At 39.1% G+C, this 19214-nt stretch overlaps 2 protein-coding genes across 2 annotated transcripts; both read right to left on the bottom strand.

Annotated features, from left to right (window-relative positions):
- Positions 1-2191: 2191 nt before the first annotated feature.
- Positions 2192-9511, bottom strand: chrdl2 (chordin-like 2). Its single transcript, XM_033639143.2, has 11 exons — positions 9374-9511; positions 8832-8944; positions 8615-8708; positions 8380-8525; positions 6191-6284; positions 5849-5910; positions 5145-5313; positions 4834-5022; positions 4577-4750; positions 3084-3176; positions 2192-2982 (listed from the first exon to the last, which is right to left on the bottom strand). Exons 1-11 carry the CDS (start codon positions 9438-9440, stop codon positions 2849-2851), a joined length of 1335 nt encoding a protein of 444 aa, XP_033495034.1. The 5' UTR covers positions 9441-9511; the 3' UTR covers positions 2192-2848.
- A 1732-nt stretch (positions 9512-11243) lies between these two features.
- On the bottom strand, positions 11244-18660 carry spag7 (sperm associated antigen 7). The gene is made up of 7 exons (XM_033635403.2): positions 18518-18660; positions 16741-16808; positions 16548-16636; positions 16358-16442; positions 16182-16271; positions 13463-13619; positions 11244-12387 (listed from the first exon to the last, which is right to left on the bottom strand). The coding sequence occupies exons 1-7, from the start codon at positions 18600-18602 to the stop codon at positions 12272-12274; spliced, it is 690 nt and encodes a 229-aa protein (XP_033491294.1). The 5' UTR covers positions 18603-18660; the 3' UTR covers positions 11244-12271.
- Positions 18661-19214: the final 554 nt, after the last annotated feature.

Below are 19214 nucleotides of genomic sequence, written 5' to 3'. Positions count from 1 at the left end.
TCTTATTATTTAGAACATGTGCATTTGTCCTCCCCAATATAAACATGAATGTAGCAGAGGACTTTTATTTTGACAAAATCAACAACATTTACACCATGAATTAATGCAGATAAGGTGCAAATTAGTGCATAAAAAAATCACCAGAATGTAGGAAAATTAAAGTTTGATGCTCAAAATTTTTTGCTGGAGGGCCACAAAACCTCCTGTTTAATATGTGTAAACACATCCGCCATGTTGAATGAAACCAACGCCCCTGCATGCAGCCGTGCCAGAATTTTCAATGTGCTCTAAGTTATTCCAAATTGCAGAATTCTTAAGTAAATTATGTTAAAAATGGGAAATCTACAGTGCTTCATAAAAATTCTTTGCAGACATGAAATCTACAAGAACTGATCCTTTTTGGCCACTTGAGGGCAGCTGAAGCAAGCTACAATCACAGTGCTGACGTTATTATAACATTAGCCGAGTTGATTTGACGAACATCTTAGCTAACGTTTGCTTATCTATACACCCAACAAATCGTATTAACGTCACTGTTCATGACCACCTGGTGAATCTAAGTCAAATATTCACTCTCAAAAAATTTGCATGACGCTGTGTTGCGCAAACTTCTCAGCGCTTTCATTCTCCTGACATCACAGAGCATCAAAAATGGAGAACAAACTTATTGTTGCCGTCTGTGGACACCCAGAGCTCAGCACTAACGTTAGCTTACGCTGCCTTCCCTAGTTAGTTAGCAGAACCTGTTAGCTCTGAAGCAGCTGTATCTGTGTGAACAATGCAAGTTGAAAATTCACTTTGAGTTTAATTTGACATATTGTGCAGGCAACCTGAATTTGAATTTTGTCATTAACAGCTCCTTTACAGCTGTTTTTGTCTTATATCCTCCAACTTGAATAACTGACTAATAGACCCTTTTACTGTTAGTAAACAGTAGACGTTTTTAGGTGGGCGGGTCTTGGCTGGAGGCAAAACGAATCTCCACAGACATTAGCTAACGCTAAAGTTCTGTTGGCTTTTTTTTTTTTTTTTAATAATGGAGGAACATGATACAAGAGGCACACTCTCTGCACTCTGTGGGGAGACGGAGCTGCAGAGCATCAAGCCGAGTGAATGTGTGATTAATTTAACCATTCCTTAATACATATAGAAATAAAACACTCTGTTTCTTCGACCAACAGGGCTCTCATTTTAGTGTTGAGCGTCAGGTCACTTTCACTGTCCAGGCCTGCGAGTGTTAGAAAAATACACTGACCAACAGGACCAGACTGGCCGACCCATATGCTCTCACTCAGTGGATGGATGATTTGACAGGAAAGGAGGATGACACTTTAACGGTTTCCTCCATTTTGTTTCGTTATTAAAGCTAACGTTAGCTAATGCGCTAAAAAGTTTATGGCGAAGTCCAATATCTCTCTTAATACCTCCCCAGTTTCTGATTTGGTGGACATGATAACCCAATACACATAATGTTATTCATCCCTATCACATTTTAACCTTTTAAATTTGAGGAAAAAGTAGAAATATTACACAGACAGTCATCAGAAGCTTGGCCTCATTGAAGTACGATAAGTAGTGAGTGATCCTGATAAAAAATCCTGATGTTGGGAATATATTGTGTTTGTGAGTTTTCGGGGGGGTTGAAGAGAGTTTTAACTTCTGCTTTTGATTTCCATGCCTCTGATAACATTTCATCTCCAGCGGGGAAACACTTTATCCGTCCTTCCGGAGCTCTATCTAATGGAAGCCTTCAGGCAACGATGGTGCGGCCGGCATGCAGACCATAAATGAATCAGCAAATCGTTTTCAAGCAACGCCTTCAAAGACAACTCCGACTTCTATGAGCCACATCTTGGCCTGCCTCAATTACATATTCAGTGTCTCGCTGTGTTTGACTCCGTGCCAATTATTCCCCTACACGTGAGCACTGTTTAATGATGAAAGTTACAGCTACAAACAAATCAGACCAAAAATGTTTACTGGTGTAAAACACTGAAAAAACTTTATGGGTTAAAACTGTGAGCAGAGGTACTGAGTGCATTCAGCTACACGACCACTTTAAAATACAAATATTTCAGGTATGTGGAGTAGTAGAATGTCATTAGGCTATGATAACAAACCAAATCCTGTGGCTGTGTAAAAATAGCTACAGTAGGTCTATTTTTTGACACCAGAGAAATTAGGAAGGCAGTTTTCTTATTAACAAATACCCAGCTGTGTATTCACTGGCATGCTAACAATAAACATTCAGACAGTCAAATGTATGTACACAAATATCATACAAGAACCAATATGCTTTAAATAAAGTGACAAACAAGAGTTTGTATTTACAATAAATATGTCGATGATCATATAACATCCTCAAAAAAACCTTTACATTCTAACAGAGCGTGGCCCCCTGCCCAACATAATCTACACACAGATTATTCTCATGTGGTTAAAGCAAAGGGTTTGATTGAGACCCCATAATGTCCTCAACATCACTGAGTCATCAAAGTCTCAACCCAATCTTCAGCTCTCAGCTCTGGACTCTATACTGCACATCTACATTAACCTAAATCCACCCAATCTAAAAATGTCTGAATCATGACAGAAAACAGAACGGACAGTTATCAAACACTGCTATAGCCTCTAATAATTTACATACAAAAATATGTGATGATTAAAACATGACGAACAAGAAAGCATCAATCAATAGACAATATTATAAATGAGAGATTCCATTGGTATTACAGGAATGATGCAGGACATTTAAGTGCAACATGTATGAAAAAGGTATGTACTGTATTTTAACCATGTATTTACTGGAATAAAATATGTATAAAGAGGGTCATGGGGGCAAAAACCATCAGGGTGAACACAGGTCCTCTATCTGCTTGGGATCTAGGAACGTCACCATCTCCCGAATGCCGTCTTCACAGATTGTGGTCTGAGAAGCTGTGCTCAGGTTTTCGCCCTCCTCTTTAAATTTTCTCCACGTCTCTGAAAAATTAAATTAATATAGAACTATCACCACAGCCCATATAAGTCAAGAGGATTTCAACAAATTAAAGTATTTACAGAATGTAAAAATAAGAACTAGCCTTCATCGAGTGTTGTAAGTAACGTGTAATTTTCAGGATGATCCACGATATCTTTTCTTTGAACGTCACCGATTTCCATTAATTGTAAAACACCTGTATAAATAAAGAACTCAGATAAGTCATACATTCTACAGCAGCACTGTGTATTTGTCTTAAAGGAAAAGTTTGACACTTTGGAAAATGCTCATTAGTTTTCTCATGAACGTAAAACAGGTGTCCTTCAGAAACGTTTGCGTGTGTTTTTTTAAGCTGGAATTACGTTTTAACCCTTTGTGAAGCCACACGGAGAAGGGTGCTATGGGTAACCAACGCATTCTCATCCCAGGTCGTCAAATACTGACTCTTTCTCATGCTCCTCAGTTTGTGATACCGCCACCGAGGGCACCCTACGGCGTCTATGAGATGCACCCTTTAATGTCTGTATGCGATGCACAGCTGTCTTCTGGGTGGAACTCATTATTACACGTAGTGAAAGTTGTCAAACGGTCACGGATAGGTTAAGGTAACTGAACTACTCGTGTTAGGTTGAGAAAAACATCATGTTTTGGGTTAAAATGAGTATACGACATCACGTAAGTATGCTACATGAGTGACTTAATGATGTGACGGACGAATGTAAGTTGCAAAATATTAGGTTGAAGCTGCAAGAACACGAGGAGCAGTCTGCTGAATAAGAGTCTGTGTTTGTTTAATTCATCTACAACCACTCCCTGTACACTCCAACTTTCTTGCTCTTTATACTACGTCAAATGTGTTAAGTGTCAAATATGGCTGTGGATGTTTGTGCGTCTCATGGAGTCACCAGAGGCACCTTTGGTGTTTCTATCACGCAGCAAGGGATGTGACGAAGCATCTGTATTTGATGCCCTGGGAAAGACAACACGCTGGGTAACTGTAGATCGCAGGGGCTCCAGGAGGAGTTGAAGTACATACACAAGTTTTCTCATTTTTTCTTTAGGAGTTTGGGTGTACATTACAAGTGATTAGCTAGCAAAGTACAGGGAACTGATTTCTCTTTAAGGCACACTCAATAAATAAATAAAAATTCCTTCATGTTTGCCTCACAGATTTGGTTTTATAAGGCTTTACTATAAATATGAAGCTAAAGCCAGCAGCCTGTTAGCGTAGCTTAGCATATAGGCTGGAAATGGGGGAAAGAGCTAGCCTAGCTTCACCCAAAGCTAACAAAATCTTTCGACAAGCCCCCTTAAAGTTGACCATTGAACAAATAATGTCTTGCTTTTTTAATCCATACAAAAACTTTAAGGTTTAACGGAGGTTATGTGCTATTTTGGTTAGCTGTTTCACACTATTAACAGTCTTTATGCTAAAGCTAAGCTAACTGGCTGCTGGCTGTAGCTTCATATCTGATGGCCAGACGTCAGAGTGATATCAATGGTCTCATCTAACTCTCAACAAGAGAGCGATTTGAGTGCATTTCCCAAAATGTTGAGCTATTCCTTTAGTATAGCTCCCACCTGTAGTTACTGTACCTTCTACAGTCTTCCATACTTGCACTTCCACCTCAGCAGTACTTTGTCTTTCAACAGCAATGATTCTGACTGTGTTGGGTGGGTCGACTTTCAAAGATGAGTCGACCTTATACACCAAGAGGTTATTTTTATACCCAAGATAACACTGGGTCTGGTTACTCTCAGCTTTACTTTCTAGAGAGACAAAAAAGACAAAAGTTACGTGACTGGTGTTTACAGCCAATCAACATCATGTCAGTATAAACACGTTCGACTACCTGGACATGTCTTGCAGCACTTTCCTGCTGATTTCATAGGATGTTGGCATGGGTACTGGCTGGGACACGTGATGCGTTTGCAGTCCTGGAGGCCATCAGTACAAGTGCACAGGATGCATTCCAGGACCTTCCCCAAAACTGGGTGCCACATGTCTCCATGAGAGTACGTCTTGCCATTGTATAAACATGCTGCGAGAAATGGAAAACATCTGAGCGTTGTGCTACATATGGAAGCGATCGTAAAGTTGTGAGGAACATGTCTATAAAATCAAACACCTATACGGGACCTTTCTGTTTTGACGAAGTCTCACCTCTTTGGTGTTTCCTCTGCAACAGAATCTTCACAGTGGTCTCTGAAGCCCCTTTGAGGTTAAGTTTACTGAGGCTCAGGCCGCTGGGAGAAGTCCTGACCCTGGGTGGAGTGGCACGGTCAGACCGCGCCCTACTCTGCTCTCCGGAACACTGGTCGACTGAATGCCTCTTTTGTAAACACAGATATGATAAAACACAGTTATCTTTCATCTTTTCAGCTATCAGCTTTGCTTCCTTTTCCCTGGAGTAGTGGCGGAAGGAGCATCACATTTAGCCCTGCATCATATGAGTTCATGGCCTGGCTCCAGATCTCTGAATCACTGCGTACATGTGAGATTTTTTCAGCAATTTAAATAGAACTACACTGCAATTCAGTCTTATGATCTTGAGGGAAAGCTGAAATCTTTGTCTAAAATGATAACTGCAAAATGGTTTCAGAAATAATCTGATAATTGTGATCCTCAAGGGGAAAATAATAATTGCTTGTCCACTTGCACAGGGAGGTGAAAGGTCAGAGAGCTACAGAGCAGCTCCCCTGAAGCTTGTAGTGACCTCAGTGTTGTGTTCAAGGACACTTCATCACGCTTGCCTGTGAGACCTAAATCCTGCAGCTACACTACATTTAAATATATTTTAATGACGGGCGAGTGTAATATGGAAGTCTAAGAAATGTTAATTTTCTGAAAAATCAGCAGAAACATACAACGCCTCGGTTCAGCTGCTGGTTTCCATCCTCGGTTGATGAGGACCCACTGTTGCCATGATCTAAAAACCAAAAAGAAGAGATCAGTGTCATGATGATGAGTGCCGGGCTGTAATCCAGAATGCTAGTATATCAACTTTCAGTGTAATTGTTCAATACTTTTTGTGTGCTGTCTGATTTAGTGCATTTTATTTCAAATGTAATTTTGCACATACTTGCATTTAGTGTTGTATATCAATTTTAGAAAGGCAGTCCTATTAATCAGGCATATGTTCAGGCCTAATCTACAAAATATTATCGCAGGTTGTAAAGCCATTTGTCAGCTTGGAGGAGTTTGACTACCTTTACACACCAAACAGCAGGTATCTGGGACTGACACTGGAGAGGAGCAGGTGATTGGTTGGCAGGTTTTCAGTCCGCAGAAGATGTTTCCATTCTGAGAAAAGAAAGGGAGGCAACATGTCATATTTTTTAAATTTCCAAGTACGCACTCCAGAGGGGTTAGGCTCAAGTACTGAGAAGTTTCTGCAGGCTTTTAAATTTTATTTCTTATGGACAAAGCCCAAACGACATCACAGCGTCTTCTCAGATCTAATGTTCTTGATAAATAGCAGTAAAAACGCAATGAGACAACACATTTATTTGGCTCCTGTACAGAAAGAATGACATATTATTTTGTTGCACATGCAGTAGATGCACCAGTGGCGGCTGAGCTGCTCTGAAAGCTGCTGTGCTGCTCATCTCGGGTAATTAAGGGTTCAGTGTCTTGCTTGAGGACACAGCTACAAACATCTACAAATAATGGGCAACCTACCTGAGCAACCTCACGACATCTGACGGCATGTCTTAGAAAAACTTGCGGAGTAATCCATAACTGCAGTGATTCACAATCCCACTAGAAACCTATATCGTAGTAATAGGTAAAGCTGCGAGGATGTTATACTGAATATTGACTATGAGCTCCAGGAAAGAAATGTATGAGGATGAACATGATTCGTAGGACTGCTGTAAAAAAATTTTTTACTGGGAATCTTTTCATTAAGTATACTGTTATGTGTTGTCTCCGTGGAAACTTTCATTAATGAACACCACTTAGCAACTCATAAAATTAACCTCTCACATCATGCAGCCTTTTAAAGGACAACTCCAGGGTGATGTCAATTTTGGCTGAACTTCTACTTTCCTCTCAGATATCTGCCTTTGGTTAAAGGCTAAGTTGGGCTGAGGTGAACTCGCAGACAGTGGAGGGGTCGGGGGGGACAAGTTGGAATACAGAACGATGTGTAAAATATGTTCTTATGAATTTACTGACAGTTCATAATCACGGACTTCCATTGTTGTCTTGTTGTTCTGTGTTTACATTAGGTTTATTGTTTACTGGGCTGGACCACAAATTGCCCCTCTGGGGACATTAAAGTTTATTAAGTCTCAGTTGGTTCTCTAAATTAAACCTTTCATCCATTGTCTTGTGTCGATCACAAGTCACGATCAAGCTCAGCCAGCACACAAACTAAAGCAAGATGGTTTTACCAGCTACAAATTAAATAGAACTTGACCCACCATTTCCACTTTCACTGCAGCATTAGCAGCTATATTGTAAAGCAGTGAGCAGAGATGCTCTTCATGCATTACAAGTTTTTAACACATTTATTTAATGTACATCATGTAGTTACAGCAGATTTTATTTGATTTTTCACCTCTTTTAAAGGAATAGTTCTGAGTTTTCGAAGTGGAGTTGTATGAGGTAATTATTAATAGTATATGTTAGATGGCAGTTGACATGCCACCAGGCTGGAGAAGCTGGCCATGGAAGCTAAGCAATGCACTGCTATGGATGAGGGCAGCAGCAAAACGTATTTTAGCCACCAAAAAAAAATCAGTCGGTTTAAGTGTATGCAATATTTACAATATTTTCATCACTTTACCTTGCCGCAGACAGCACTATTCGACAGGAAACTGAAGCCATTATCTATGCTGTCTGGTAAATCCAAATTAAACCTTTACGTCACGCAATAACACAAACTAACCAAGTGAGGCAACAACCAGCAGCAAACAGCAGCTCCCATGTTCTACACGGTAAAATTACTGATTTAAACCTGGTTTAGAATGTCTATTAGAAAAAGTGAACTGTTTGGCAACCAGACAGGCGTAATTGAGACAGGCGTTTATGTGTCAAAATGTAAAGCCACACCGGGCTAGTAAAAGGGACTGGGCGTTTAATTGAAGTTGTACAGTACTTATTATTTTGGATTGAGTTTATTTAAGATAAGATATATCTGAAATATCTGCTATTTTTCCATTTTATTCTTTTCAATTCCTTTGGGGGTTTTTTTTGTCTATAAAGCACATGGTAACTTTGCTTTGACGAGCAGTACATGAACATTTCACTGATGAAATGTTGCCATATGTAGAGTAAGAACTTGAGCTCACGTAAAACCATACAGACGTTAAAATGCTTCCATACTGCATGCATGTAGTTTACCATAGACTTTCACCAGATGAATTAAAGTATGAAATGAGGTGTAACTTACAGAGCACGTGCACATAACACACTGATTGCTTTGCTTGGATGGGAAGAGGTCAAGCTTTGTGAAGGTCTCTCCTGGCTGATACACACTTCCATTATACTTGCAGGATTTCACCGAAGCTCTCAGACCTGCAGGGATCCTGGGCTCATCTGAGGAGGGCACATCACACATGACAGGAGGCTTTAAAGTCACCTCTAAAGACTCAGAGCTGACAAGGTGTTAGAGAACATCAGTGTACCTGTGCATCTCGGACAACACTGCTGAGGCTCAGCTACTGGATTTTCACATGACAGAGCAGGACACTTGATTGTGTTACATTTCACATGGCCTGTCTAAGAAAGCAAAAAGGAGTTTACAAGCACTGTGTCAGCAGAGCTGGAGAGAGTGGAGCAATTTGAGTGTAATATTCCTTTAAAAATGTTAGCTCAGCAGTGATAAACTTTGCTTAGAGGTACCTCTGTGCAGACACAGCGCATGCAGAACATGATTCCGAAAGGCTCCAAATAGGGATGCCAGCTGTCTCCAGGGCTGTATGACTTGTCTTTGAAAGTACAAACCACCCCGAGTCCTGGGTGTCAGAAATGAGGAGGATGAGCTACATGTGGCGTAGATGATCCGAACAGCAAAACTAAGGCATTTCCATGTCAACTGATATTTAAAACATCTCTCAGAGACATTTAGTCAAAGCGACAGTCAGCTCCATGTAATGCAAACCAGAGGAAAACAAATGCCTCTGACTCAACTTCAGCACATTAAGATAAACACAAGCTTAACTTTCTCTAGTGACAGAATGAGATAAATAAGTTTCACCCCAAACTCTAAAGTCATGTTTGGAGCAACAGAGGATGTAAATCTTAACATGTCAGGTCAGTCTGGGCTGAAACTCCGACTGAACCTCTCCTTATCTGAGTCACGTTCTCATGCTTTTCCTTATTTAAGCCCCACACGTTAGATGAGGACAGAATAAAGTAAATAAATCAGCCGAGCCTGCTCTTACCTTGCCGGGGTTTCAGCTCTGCATCTGCAAACCAAATAATGAAGAAGAACAAAAACATGGACTTCATTTTTTACATGTGCGTGACTGAGTCTCAGCGCGCAATAAGTGTGTTTCTGCAGGACACAAACTGCAGGACAGTGTGAGGCAAGGATTAAAAAAAAAACATTAAACTTTTTTCTTGGTTGATCTACGGCGCCCCCTTCAGGACACAAAAGGTAGCGCTGGCTCAGAGGGGCATGATGACATGACCCTGAAATAGACTTGATGTGGAGTGATGAAATAACAGATGTGAAGGAGGTGCTGACATATTTTACTTAGACCATGTACAAGTAGCGATTTCTCACTATACAACTCGATCCCAAGTAAATCCTGCATTAATGATTTTACTTCAGAAAAAAGTCAGCTAAAAGTAATTAAAACATCAAAGGTCAAAGTGCTCATTAGCTGACTGAATGGACACTGTATATTATTATTGCTACTGCTATTATTATTGATTATTATATGAAATAAATATTTTTATTCTTACTGGAATTGGATTTATGGGCTTATATGATGCCTATGGTATGGTATGTCCTTTGTTTTATTTATACTGTATGATGAAAAGAGTTAATGAAGAACTCAATACAAGTGTTGATAAAATAAATCAATAAAGTAATAAAAAAAATACAAATACATTAAAATGCATTCTAATGTTTTAGCTGGTTGAAATGGACATCATTTTAACTATATATTATAGTGCAGTCTGTAACAATGCATCACATTTTATGAGATGGTTACTACAGCTGTTAGATAAATGTAGTGGTTAGAGAAATACAAAGTGAAAGTAACATATTTCCTTCTTAAATGTTTAAAGTGAGGGGAAAAAATAAAATAAAATAAAAATGTTTTCTCCTTAAATGAAGTATAAAAGAACATACAAAGGAAAATGAAAATATTTTCTTTTGAAATGTAGTTAAGTAAATGAAAAGTACAAAAAGATTAAACTGTTTCCCTCTGAAATGAAGTTTAGAAAAAAAACCCAGTAAATGTAATATAAACTGTATTTTTTAAAGTACAAAATAAAATAGTTTCCCTCTGAAAAAAGTTCAAAAAGTACAAATATTTGCTTCTCAAATATAGTATAGTATAAAAAAGTACAAGTAAAATTAAAATATTTCCTTCTTAAATGAATTAAAAAAGGACAACGTAAAATATCTGAAATGTAGTAAAATAAAAAAATAAATAGTACAGAAAGATTAAACATTTTCCTACTGAAACATAGTAAAATTAAAAAGTACAAAATAAAATAAAAAATTCCTTCTGAAATGATGTAAAAAGAAGAAGTAAAATTTTTGTTTTAAATAAAGTTAAAAGAAAGTAAAAAGTAAAATATTTCCTCCTGAAATATAGTTAAGTAAAAAAAAAAAAAAAAAGTACAAGTAAAATTAAAATATTTCCTGAAGTAAAAACAAAGTACAAAGTGTCTCCTTCTGAAATGTAATGTAGTAGTAGAAAGATAAAGCAGCCTAAAATGGAAGTACTCAAGGAAAGTACCACTTAAATAAATGTACTTGGTTACATTGCACTACTGCCAAGTAACCCCCATTACATGTTTTGTTTATTGGTCTTCTCATGAGAGAAGCTGTCAGATATGTAAATACACACGTGTGTAGCTGTTACACTGAACTTTAGGTAAGGACTGTGTGCAGTAGATGACCAGTGAGGGCACTTGTGAGCAAGTCATTATGCTATCTTCTATTACATTCAATGATAATGAATGTTACCACTTAATAATGCAGATTAAACTCTTTATAAGACACCAAAACCAGTCTGAAAACAGCTAAAATTCAGAGTAGGTGGTGCAGAAATGAGTGCAACATAGAGACAAAGGTCTTATACTGTTCTCCATTTATTAACACACATGGGGGGATAAAACAGTGCAACCTTGTTAGAACAGATGTCAAGATGCCGAGAGACTTACAAACAAACAAATGAGTTGTGACCAATGTTCCTACAATGAGTCTGCTACCTCTGCTCCCTGCTGTGATGCCTATTGCCAGCCATCGTGTGGCTTAAGGATAAAACATTTAGTCTGGAGTAACAGTTGAATTCACAGTCGGTGCAGATGTATAGAAACAAAGAAAATCTCTGACTTAATTACAGATTCCTAAAATCCACAAAATGGGGTTTTCTAAAATGAGTTTCCTCTTGAAATGGAGGAAATGGCATGCTTCCAACTTTACAAAGATCTGAAACAGGTTGAGACTAAGAAAAAAAACAACAACCCAAGAAATGAAACCAAAAGCTGGTCGTTAGACGGCATTCCTGTTTCCCTTTTAAAAGCTGCACTGGAGATTTGGAAAAACTGTCGGTGGGATTTTTCAGCCACACTTTTTATCTGGCCTGGCCACGGCTCAAAACTGTCAATACTTTAATGATAAAAATGTCACGTAGGACTGTAACTGCACATGTGCATTAAAAATGTCAATCACTGACAAACTGACTTTTAAAAATTATGTCTGAAGATATCGTGTGTTTTTAAGTAGCTTCACACCCAAACACATTGTTTGGTAATCGAAACAGGTTTCTCATAACGCATAGGGTCCAATCACGTGTGAGAAGCTTGATAATTGACAGAATGTCACAAGCAAATGTCAAAACATGTATATTAATCCAGCTCCTGGATCAGACTCACCTGAGGATCCTCCACTAAACAAGGTTTCACGACTCCAAAATTCACAGAACGACAAACATACTTGATTCAACACCTGTCATTATAAGTTATACTTTTAAATGTCTGAAGTACAAGATATTGCATTATAGGATGAATTAGACCGAGCACACAGACACACTAATGTGCCCACACACACACGCGCGCACACACACCCACACAACTGTAGACAAAGAGATGGTGGACACTCAGGAAGTGCTGCTGTGTGCGCCCGAGTCGTCCTCTTGCTTCTGCCGCTTCTTCGCTCTGATTTCGTTCATGGCTTCTTCTATGGAGCGAGTGTCCCTCTTGTTGGCCACCGGCACTGGGAGAGAAAAACACCGACATAATGAGTTAAAAATGAGACACGGGGGAACAGTGGTGTTAATGGACCTGCACTTGTATAGCACCTTTCTAGACTTCAGACCACTCAAAGTGCTTTTTAACACTATGAGTCACACACACATTCATACTCTGGTGGCCAAGGCTTCCACACAAGGACCCACCTGCTCCTCAGTTTGCGGACTAGAAGAACTGGGGATCAAGCCGCCGGTCTTCCAATTAGTGGACTGCCTGCTCTACCTTGTGAGCCACAGCTGCTGGTGTGACTTAAAGGGACAGTTCAGATTTTTTGAAGTGGGCTTGTATGAGGTATTTATCCATAGTCAGAGTATTACCTGCAGTAGATGGCGGTCAGCACACCCCCAATTTGGAGACGCAGGCAGCAGTAGTGCCATGGAAGCTAAGCAACCATTTTACCTTGAAGCAGACAGCCTGTTCCGACAGGGAAGCCGTTAATGGTTTCAGTTCTCCACCTATGCCTTCATCAAAGCTACCAGACTCCACTGACAAAAACAGCAATTTAAGCTTGCTGAACACAGGAACTGTTGTTCCACTGCTGCCTTGATCAGTTAATTTGTCTGTGTTATTGTGTGACTTTGATGAATCCAAACTAACCCTTTCTAAACACCAAAGTCACCCGGTAACACACACAAACTAACTGATCGAGGCAGCGGTAGACCAGCAGCTCCTGTGTTCAGCAATGTAAAAATGACTGTTTTTCCTCAATGGGGTCTGGCTTTGAAGAGAGCAATATAACTCCTTCACTTCCCTGTCAAAAATCACTGTCTGACAGCAAGGTAAAGTGGTAAAAATATTCTAAACATAGTGTACACTTAAACTGATATTCATTTTTTTAGGTGAGACTTTTTTAGGGAGCCTAAATGTAACTTCTGTGGTGCTTCTCCTGCTAGCTTCACTGAACTGCGCGTGCTGACAACTACTATAGGTAACACACGACTATGAATAAATACCTCATACAACCCCACATCGAGAGATCCAAACTGTCCTTTAAAGTGTGACAAAGCAGTACAGTGATCTGAGAAACAACATATACTCACCACAGCCATAAGCCCGGTTGGCCTCTAGTGTGTGCGCTGCATCTTTCGCAGCTGAGGTGCCAATCAGGTGACTGTACTTGTCTCTGTAGTTGGAGTTGGGACATGTTTCTGTCTTCTTTGTCTGACTGGATGCTGTTTCTTCCAATGCAGCCTGTTCCTGTAGCGAAGAGGAAAAGAAAAATCAGAGACTGTGACGGAAACTCAAGGACAAATTAAACCCTTATACATAGTTATATATCATCAAGCTGGAATATGAAATGCATTCTTGGAGTCACTTGTCAATAAAAATGTAAAACACATATTTATATGTATCTGTCCTCCCTCAGCCTGCCTGACCAGATTCTTCTTCAGTAAATGAATTAACATATTTCAACATCCCTTCCAATGTCAGCTGTAGATTATGCATATAAACTACAAAATAAAATATGTATGAAAATGCCAAAATTGACATCACTCTGGAGTTGTCCTTTAAAAGGTGGCATGATTTTAGAAGTGAATTTAATGAATTGCCAAGTGGTGTTCATTAACAGATGTTTCCAAGGAGAGAACACATAACATTACATTTAACAAAATGCAGCATCATAATGATAGTCAGGTCAATTTATATTGCCCAATATCACAAATTTGACTCAAGGGGCTTTACAATCTGTCCTTAGAGCCTTGATTCAGATAAGGGGAAAACTCCTCTCAAAAATCCATTAACAGCATAAAAATGGGAGAAGCTTAGCAAGGTCAACAGAGGAGGAATCACTCTCGCTGGACAGACTAATCTCACATAGTCAGACCTAACTCCACAGCACTGTGTCAGCGCTAGAGAAAGGTCTGGAATCACCAATTATCTTTCTGCTATGGGGGAAAACACTAGTTTTTGTTTCTTAAAACTAATCACAGTTGTCTTGGGCAGCACTTCGCCCCAGGATGCAGCGATGGTGCCCTTGCAAAGTTGTGTCAGGGGTCAACTTGTTTTAATAGAACATTTGTACACAGGAAGGCAAGCACTGTCATTAAAATGGCCCTGCAAAAGGACATTAACAGTCATATGTCACTATGTGATTCAACTTTTGCTGATAAAAACGACAAACATAATTTGATAATCATGCCCTAGAGGTGAAGCGTGACTACACTTCAGCTCTGGAAGAGCTCACTGGACTTCACACAGACGATTTGCTGGCTGTATGTGGCTCTAGCAGAACATTACTACCACGATATCACAGAAGCTTTTGTGAGGTGGAACAGATCTGTACATGAACAGCAAGATCACATTGAGAGTGACTGTAGAGAGATGACTGAAAAATCAAGATCTAAAGAGGGAACAAGACACCACACCTACCAAGCCATCAACCCAGATTTATCTCTTCATCCACTTTATACCAGCAGTACACCCTACATTGAAGACCATCTGAGATTAACTTTTACATGATTCCAGTTATCCTCTCACAGATTGTGAGGGGAACTGAGGAGGTGGAGCCTTGTGCCACCACAACAAGAAGTGTGTTCCTGTAAGACTGGCATACAAAATAAAGAACATATACTTGTGTGCCCTCTTACACAGAATATCCGTGAGAAATATGGACATGACTCTACTGAACAGAGCTCACTCTTCGTGGAGACTGATAACAGAATCTTAGTGTCTTGTGGTATTTGAGCACCAGCAGGCCTCTACTGAATGATGGGACTCTGTGTATTACTTTTTAATGTTTTTACTACTGGGTTTATCTTATATATGATTTTTTTTGTGTGTATATTTTTTGGACCCAAGTATGTTGTTTGTGTCAATAAAATGACTAACTAATTAACTACAAAAAAGGTAATGTCAGTGGCGCATGATACTGCCAGGGTGAGAAGATGCGGCAAATCATCTCTGACTGGCTATGTCAGAAAACTGATCAACATCAGGCATGAGAGTTCTGTGAGACAGAGTCTGGGCTAGTACAAGGTGCAATCAAAAGTTCGTTGTAGATCTTTATAGCAATTCACCAAAAGCAGGAAAAGCACGACTCAAATTTTCGCCTTAACACACCATTTTTTAGCATGTAAGTTGTTAGCTTGGAGGGTGTTGTTGTTTCCCATAGCGAGGGGATTTGGAAAGGGTAACACGCAGAAAGCAGAGGGAAGAAAAAATGCCAGTCAAAATCAGCGACCCAATGGCAGGCTTATAGCCAGTCTACAACTGGCAAGTCAGACTATGGATGGGAACATGCAATCGGTGTAAAACTAGAGAATAGACATTAAGGATGAAACAGTTATACAAAGAATGTAATCATACTGTATGTGCAGAATTTGAAGTAGAACATGATAAAATGATACCCGTGGCCAAGGACAAACTTTTCTGATTAATTCAATCTAAGTCGGGGCACTATCCTGAACACACAGCATGTCATATAATTGCATTTCTTAATTTGAAATTGGTGTTTTTTCATGATCAGTTTTCCTTACTCCCCGTATGAGTGTTCAACATCTGTACAAAATTGCAGCTCTACAGAGAACCACTTCCTCTTAAGTCAGGAAATGTATAATAATATCTGTCTGAATGTAAGAACGTTATAAATAAATGAGATAATTAAAAGCATAAATGTCTCATGACGTCAATTTTGACACTGCTGCTTGATAATAGTAATGAGACTTCTTTGTATGTATTCAGCCCCTTTTCAGACATTGAATATGTAACATTGCCAGCTTAAATCTGTTAAAGTGATGCTTTGTGAGCATCCACTCTTACTTTTAATCTGCGCCGCTGCTCTGCCAGCTTGGGATCCCACTCCTCTCCTTTGCGATAGGCTTCCAGCTCCTCGTCCGACGGAGCAAACTCCTGCCACAGCACAAGGTGGAAATTAGTCACATTTCCTCACATTACTTTGATATCTAAAACTGGATTAAACAACAAAGTATCCAAACCTTCTTGAAAAGCATGACATAACGACTCTCCTCATCCTCTCCAAAAGAAAAAGAAGTCAGACCTGCCACTTCTGCAACATCATGCCTGTGAGACAGGGAGGAATGACATGTAAATAGCTGTTAGCCTGTGTCGAAACATGTCATGTTTATTCCACAAAGGAGCTCATCATCCGCAGTAATCACTACTTACAATATACTCCTTTCAATCTTCCCCATAGGATTGTACTTTTGTTTCTGTTGTGAACTGTCTTGAATGAAATCCGACACTTGTTTCTCCATCTAAAGAAGAGATACAGGGAGGCACAGTCCGTGATTCTGCATGTGATAAATACTAACAGTGCAGTACAGTCAGTGTGTTTTAGATGTGACACCCAAGCTCTCACCTTTTTCCTGAACTCTGCTTTCTTTCTTTTCTCGTCTTCCTCCATCTTCTTGAGTCGTGCTGCTTGCTCTTAAAAAAGGACAGAATTTAAAGTCTTCATGTGGTTTGTTTGTGTCCGATAGCATTAAAACTTTCCGTTGTAAACACAGATCACGTAGGCTTACAGCAACAACCGGCCTTCTCATATTCTTTTTAAGACTTAAATCGCAAAAAGCCTAATCAAGAGACAGACTTCCTGTAATCCCAAAACCACATTTCCAGATCATTGAGGGCAAGTAACAGAGTGACTCAAATCCCATTATTTGTTGCATGTGTCTACAGGCAAACAGCCTCTGATGTTTTATTGGTAGGCATACTCATAACAGTTAATGAAACGGATTTGGTCAGTTTTTATCACCGCCGTCTTGTGGTTATGTCTTCACAACAACTGAACATTGGATGACGTTTGTTTAGCTGCAGCCACGCTCCACTCAGCATTGCCAGAGTTTAAATCCTGAACTGGGCTCCCATGAAGTATAGTTTTCACATGAGATCTGCAAACAGGAAATATTATAATGTTTTCCAAAATGTATTTTGAATTGGAGCATTAAGGTAAAGATGTTGCTTTGGGTTTACCATCAATCCATCAGTGTCACGTGTAGCATAGTTACGTAATTAAATTACAAAATAAATGGAAGTTGCAATCTGTTAGTTACTGAGAACAAAATGATGTAATCAAATAACAGTTACTTATCAAAATGTTGCTGACTACAAAGGGCTTATACCCAAATATATTATTTTCAATAAAAACCTTATATTTAGAATATAACATTCATTTAGTTTGTTGTTTTTTGTCATCTTTTGCTGCGCAGGAATGCCGTCTTTCGGCATATTTCTGGGCAACGTGGGTTAGCAAAGCTGTTTATGAACTATGGTTTTAGGACTTTTCAGCTTTGTTGCCCAGTTTAAAGCATTTGTTAGAAAAGGGATCCAAAAGTAACCAAATATAATGTTACATTACTTTTTATAAGTCTCATCAGGGTAACTAATAATCTGTAACCTATTACATTTCAAAAGTAACCTTCCCAACACTATCTGTCTATAATATTTATCACTATGCATGAACAAATATAGGAATTATGTACAAATAGTATTTATATTATTAACTTTTATCTACTGTTATTGACTAAAATGCCCATAGCCTGAGCTAATAGTAAATTAAATAAAGAGGAGGTGGCTAAAACTGATACTCAATGGAAATAACAGGGGCTTACAAGAAAATGATATCTAAAGGCAGAGGGCTGTGAATACTCAGAGGTAACTTGTTTTCTATGTCAACATCCAGGAGGCTGTAGCAGATAAAACAGTGCTGGTTGTTTACTGAGAGCTTTCAGCAGGTTTTACAGTAACAGCAGAGCCACCTGTATTCTCACTGTTAGAGCATGCGCTCAGATTTAATCCATAAAGACACATTAAGGAGCTGGCCAGCGGATCTATATCGCCATTTTGACTGCTTCGAAAACAGTGAACCATTTTCAGTAGTGCTTCTGAAAACTTCATTTCCCACATCAACACCAGTCCAGACTCTGACCTCAGCGGCAGACAGACTGCAGCACATGCGGTGCTGAACCCGGGCCAACGGGGCTTACTTGAAAGCTCAACCGTCCAATGGCAGCACCAGAAATGCCCTCTTCGCCTGTCCTTCTAATTTTCACACACGTCTAAGTCCCGTATTTAATCAGTTTAATCCGTTTCAAACTAACACGAAACGAGTCGTTATTTAGGTTAACATTTTGTACCTCGAGCCTTTCGTCGGCTTTCCTGGTCGCCGACTGTTGGAGGTTTTTCCATTGAGTTTAAGATTGAGCCTAGGAGGTCCGCCATCTTGGAATGATAGGGCACACCGTCCAGACTGTTGTTGTTATCGGCTGCAGCTGTACGACTTGCGCAGGCGCAGATGATCAGAGTCTTCTTCGTTGGGTTTTTACAGCAGCTTGTATCCATAGTGCTGCAATCTTCTGGAGATAGTTAACTCCTGCAGTGTCTAGAGCTTCATCATGAACAAGCATCTTCTGCCCTATCTACTTATATGTAGCATCCAATAATGTAATAAGCTTCTAAAAATATAAAAACACCTGAAAATGTTGTAAAAGTTGCACTTAAAGTCCCCTAAAATGTAATAAAACACAATAATATAATAACTTGACCAAAAATATGATAAAACGTCTTGACTGATATTGTAATAACATTTTTACAAAAATGAAACGAATGATGTAATCATTTTAACAGATAATGTAATAATGAAAAGAAGTATGCTTTTTTAATTCAGAAATGTACAAGTGTGCAAAATGTATAATGCTATTAGTGTCATATTAGCTAATAAAAAAAATAACGTGACACTGATTTCATGTTGGAAAATGTAAACTTTAGGCTTTATGTAGAATTTGAAATTTACAGTAGATGGTAAATGGTATATTGTTAGCAGGCAAAGATGCA

The sequence above is a fragment of the Epinephelus lanceolatus genome, chromosome 11 (assembly GCF_041903045.1).
Source record: "Epinephelus lanceolatus isolate andai-2023 chromosome 11, ASM4190304v1, whole genome shotgun sequence".
Taxonomy (NCBI): domain Eukaryota; kingdom Metazoa; phylum Chordata; class Actinopteri; order Perciformes; family Serranidae; genus Epinephelus; species Epinephelus lanceolatus.
This window is presented reverse-complemented; position numbering and strand designations above follow the sequence as displayed.

Coding starts and splice junctions, on each gene's coding strand:
- chrdl2 (XM_033639143.2), bottom strand. CDS start 9,440: ATGAAGTCCATGTTTTTGTTCTTCTTCATTATTTGGTTTGCAGATGCA. Junction 8,709..8,831: donor TGCGCTGTGTCTGCACAGAG/GTACCTCTAAGC, acceptor TTGCTTTCTTAG/ACAGGCCATGTGAAATGTAA. Junction 6,285..8,379: donor GTGTTATGTGCACGTGCTCT/GTAAGTTACACC, acceptor TTCTTTTCTCAG/AATGGAAACATCTTCTGCGG.
- spag7 (XM_033635403.2), bottom strand. CDS start 18,602: ATGGCGGACCTCCTAGGCTCAATCTTAAACTCAATGGAAAAACCTCCA. Junction 16,443..16,547: donor AAGATTGAAAGGAGTATATT/GTAAGTAGTGAT, acceptor CCTGTCTCACAG/GCATGATGTTGCAGAAGTGG. Junction 12,388..13,462: donor CAACCGGGCTTATGGCTGTG/GTGAGTATATGT, acceptor TTTCTCTCCCAG/TGCCGGTGGCCAACAAGAGG.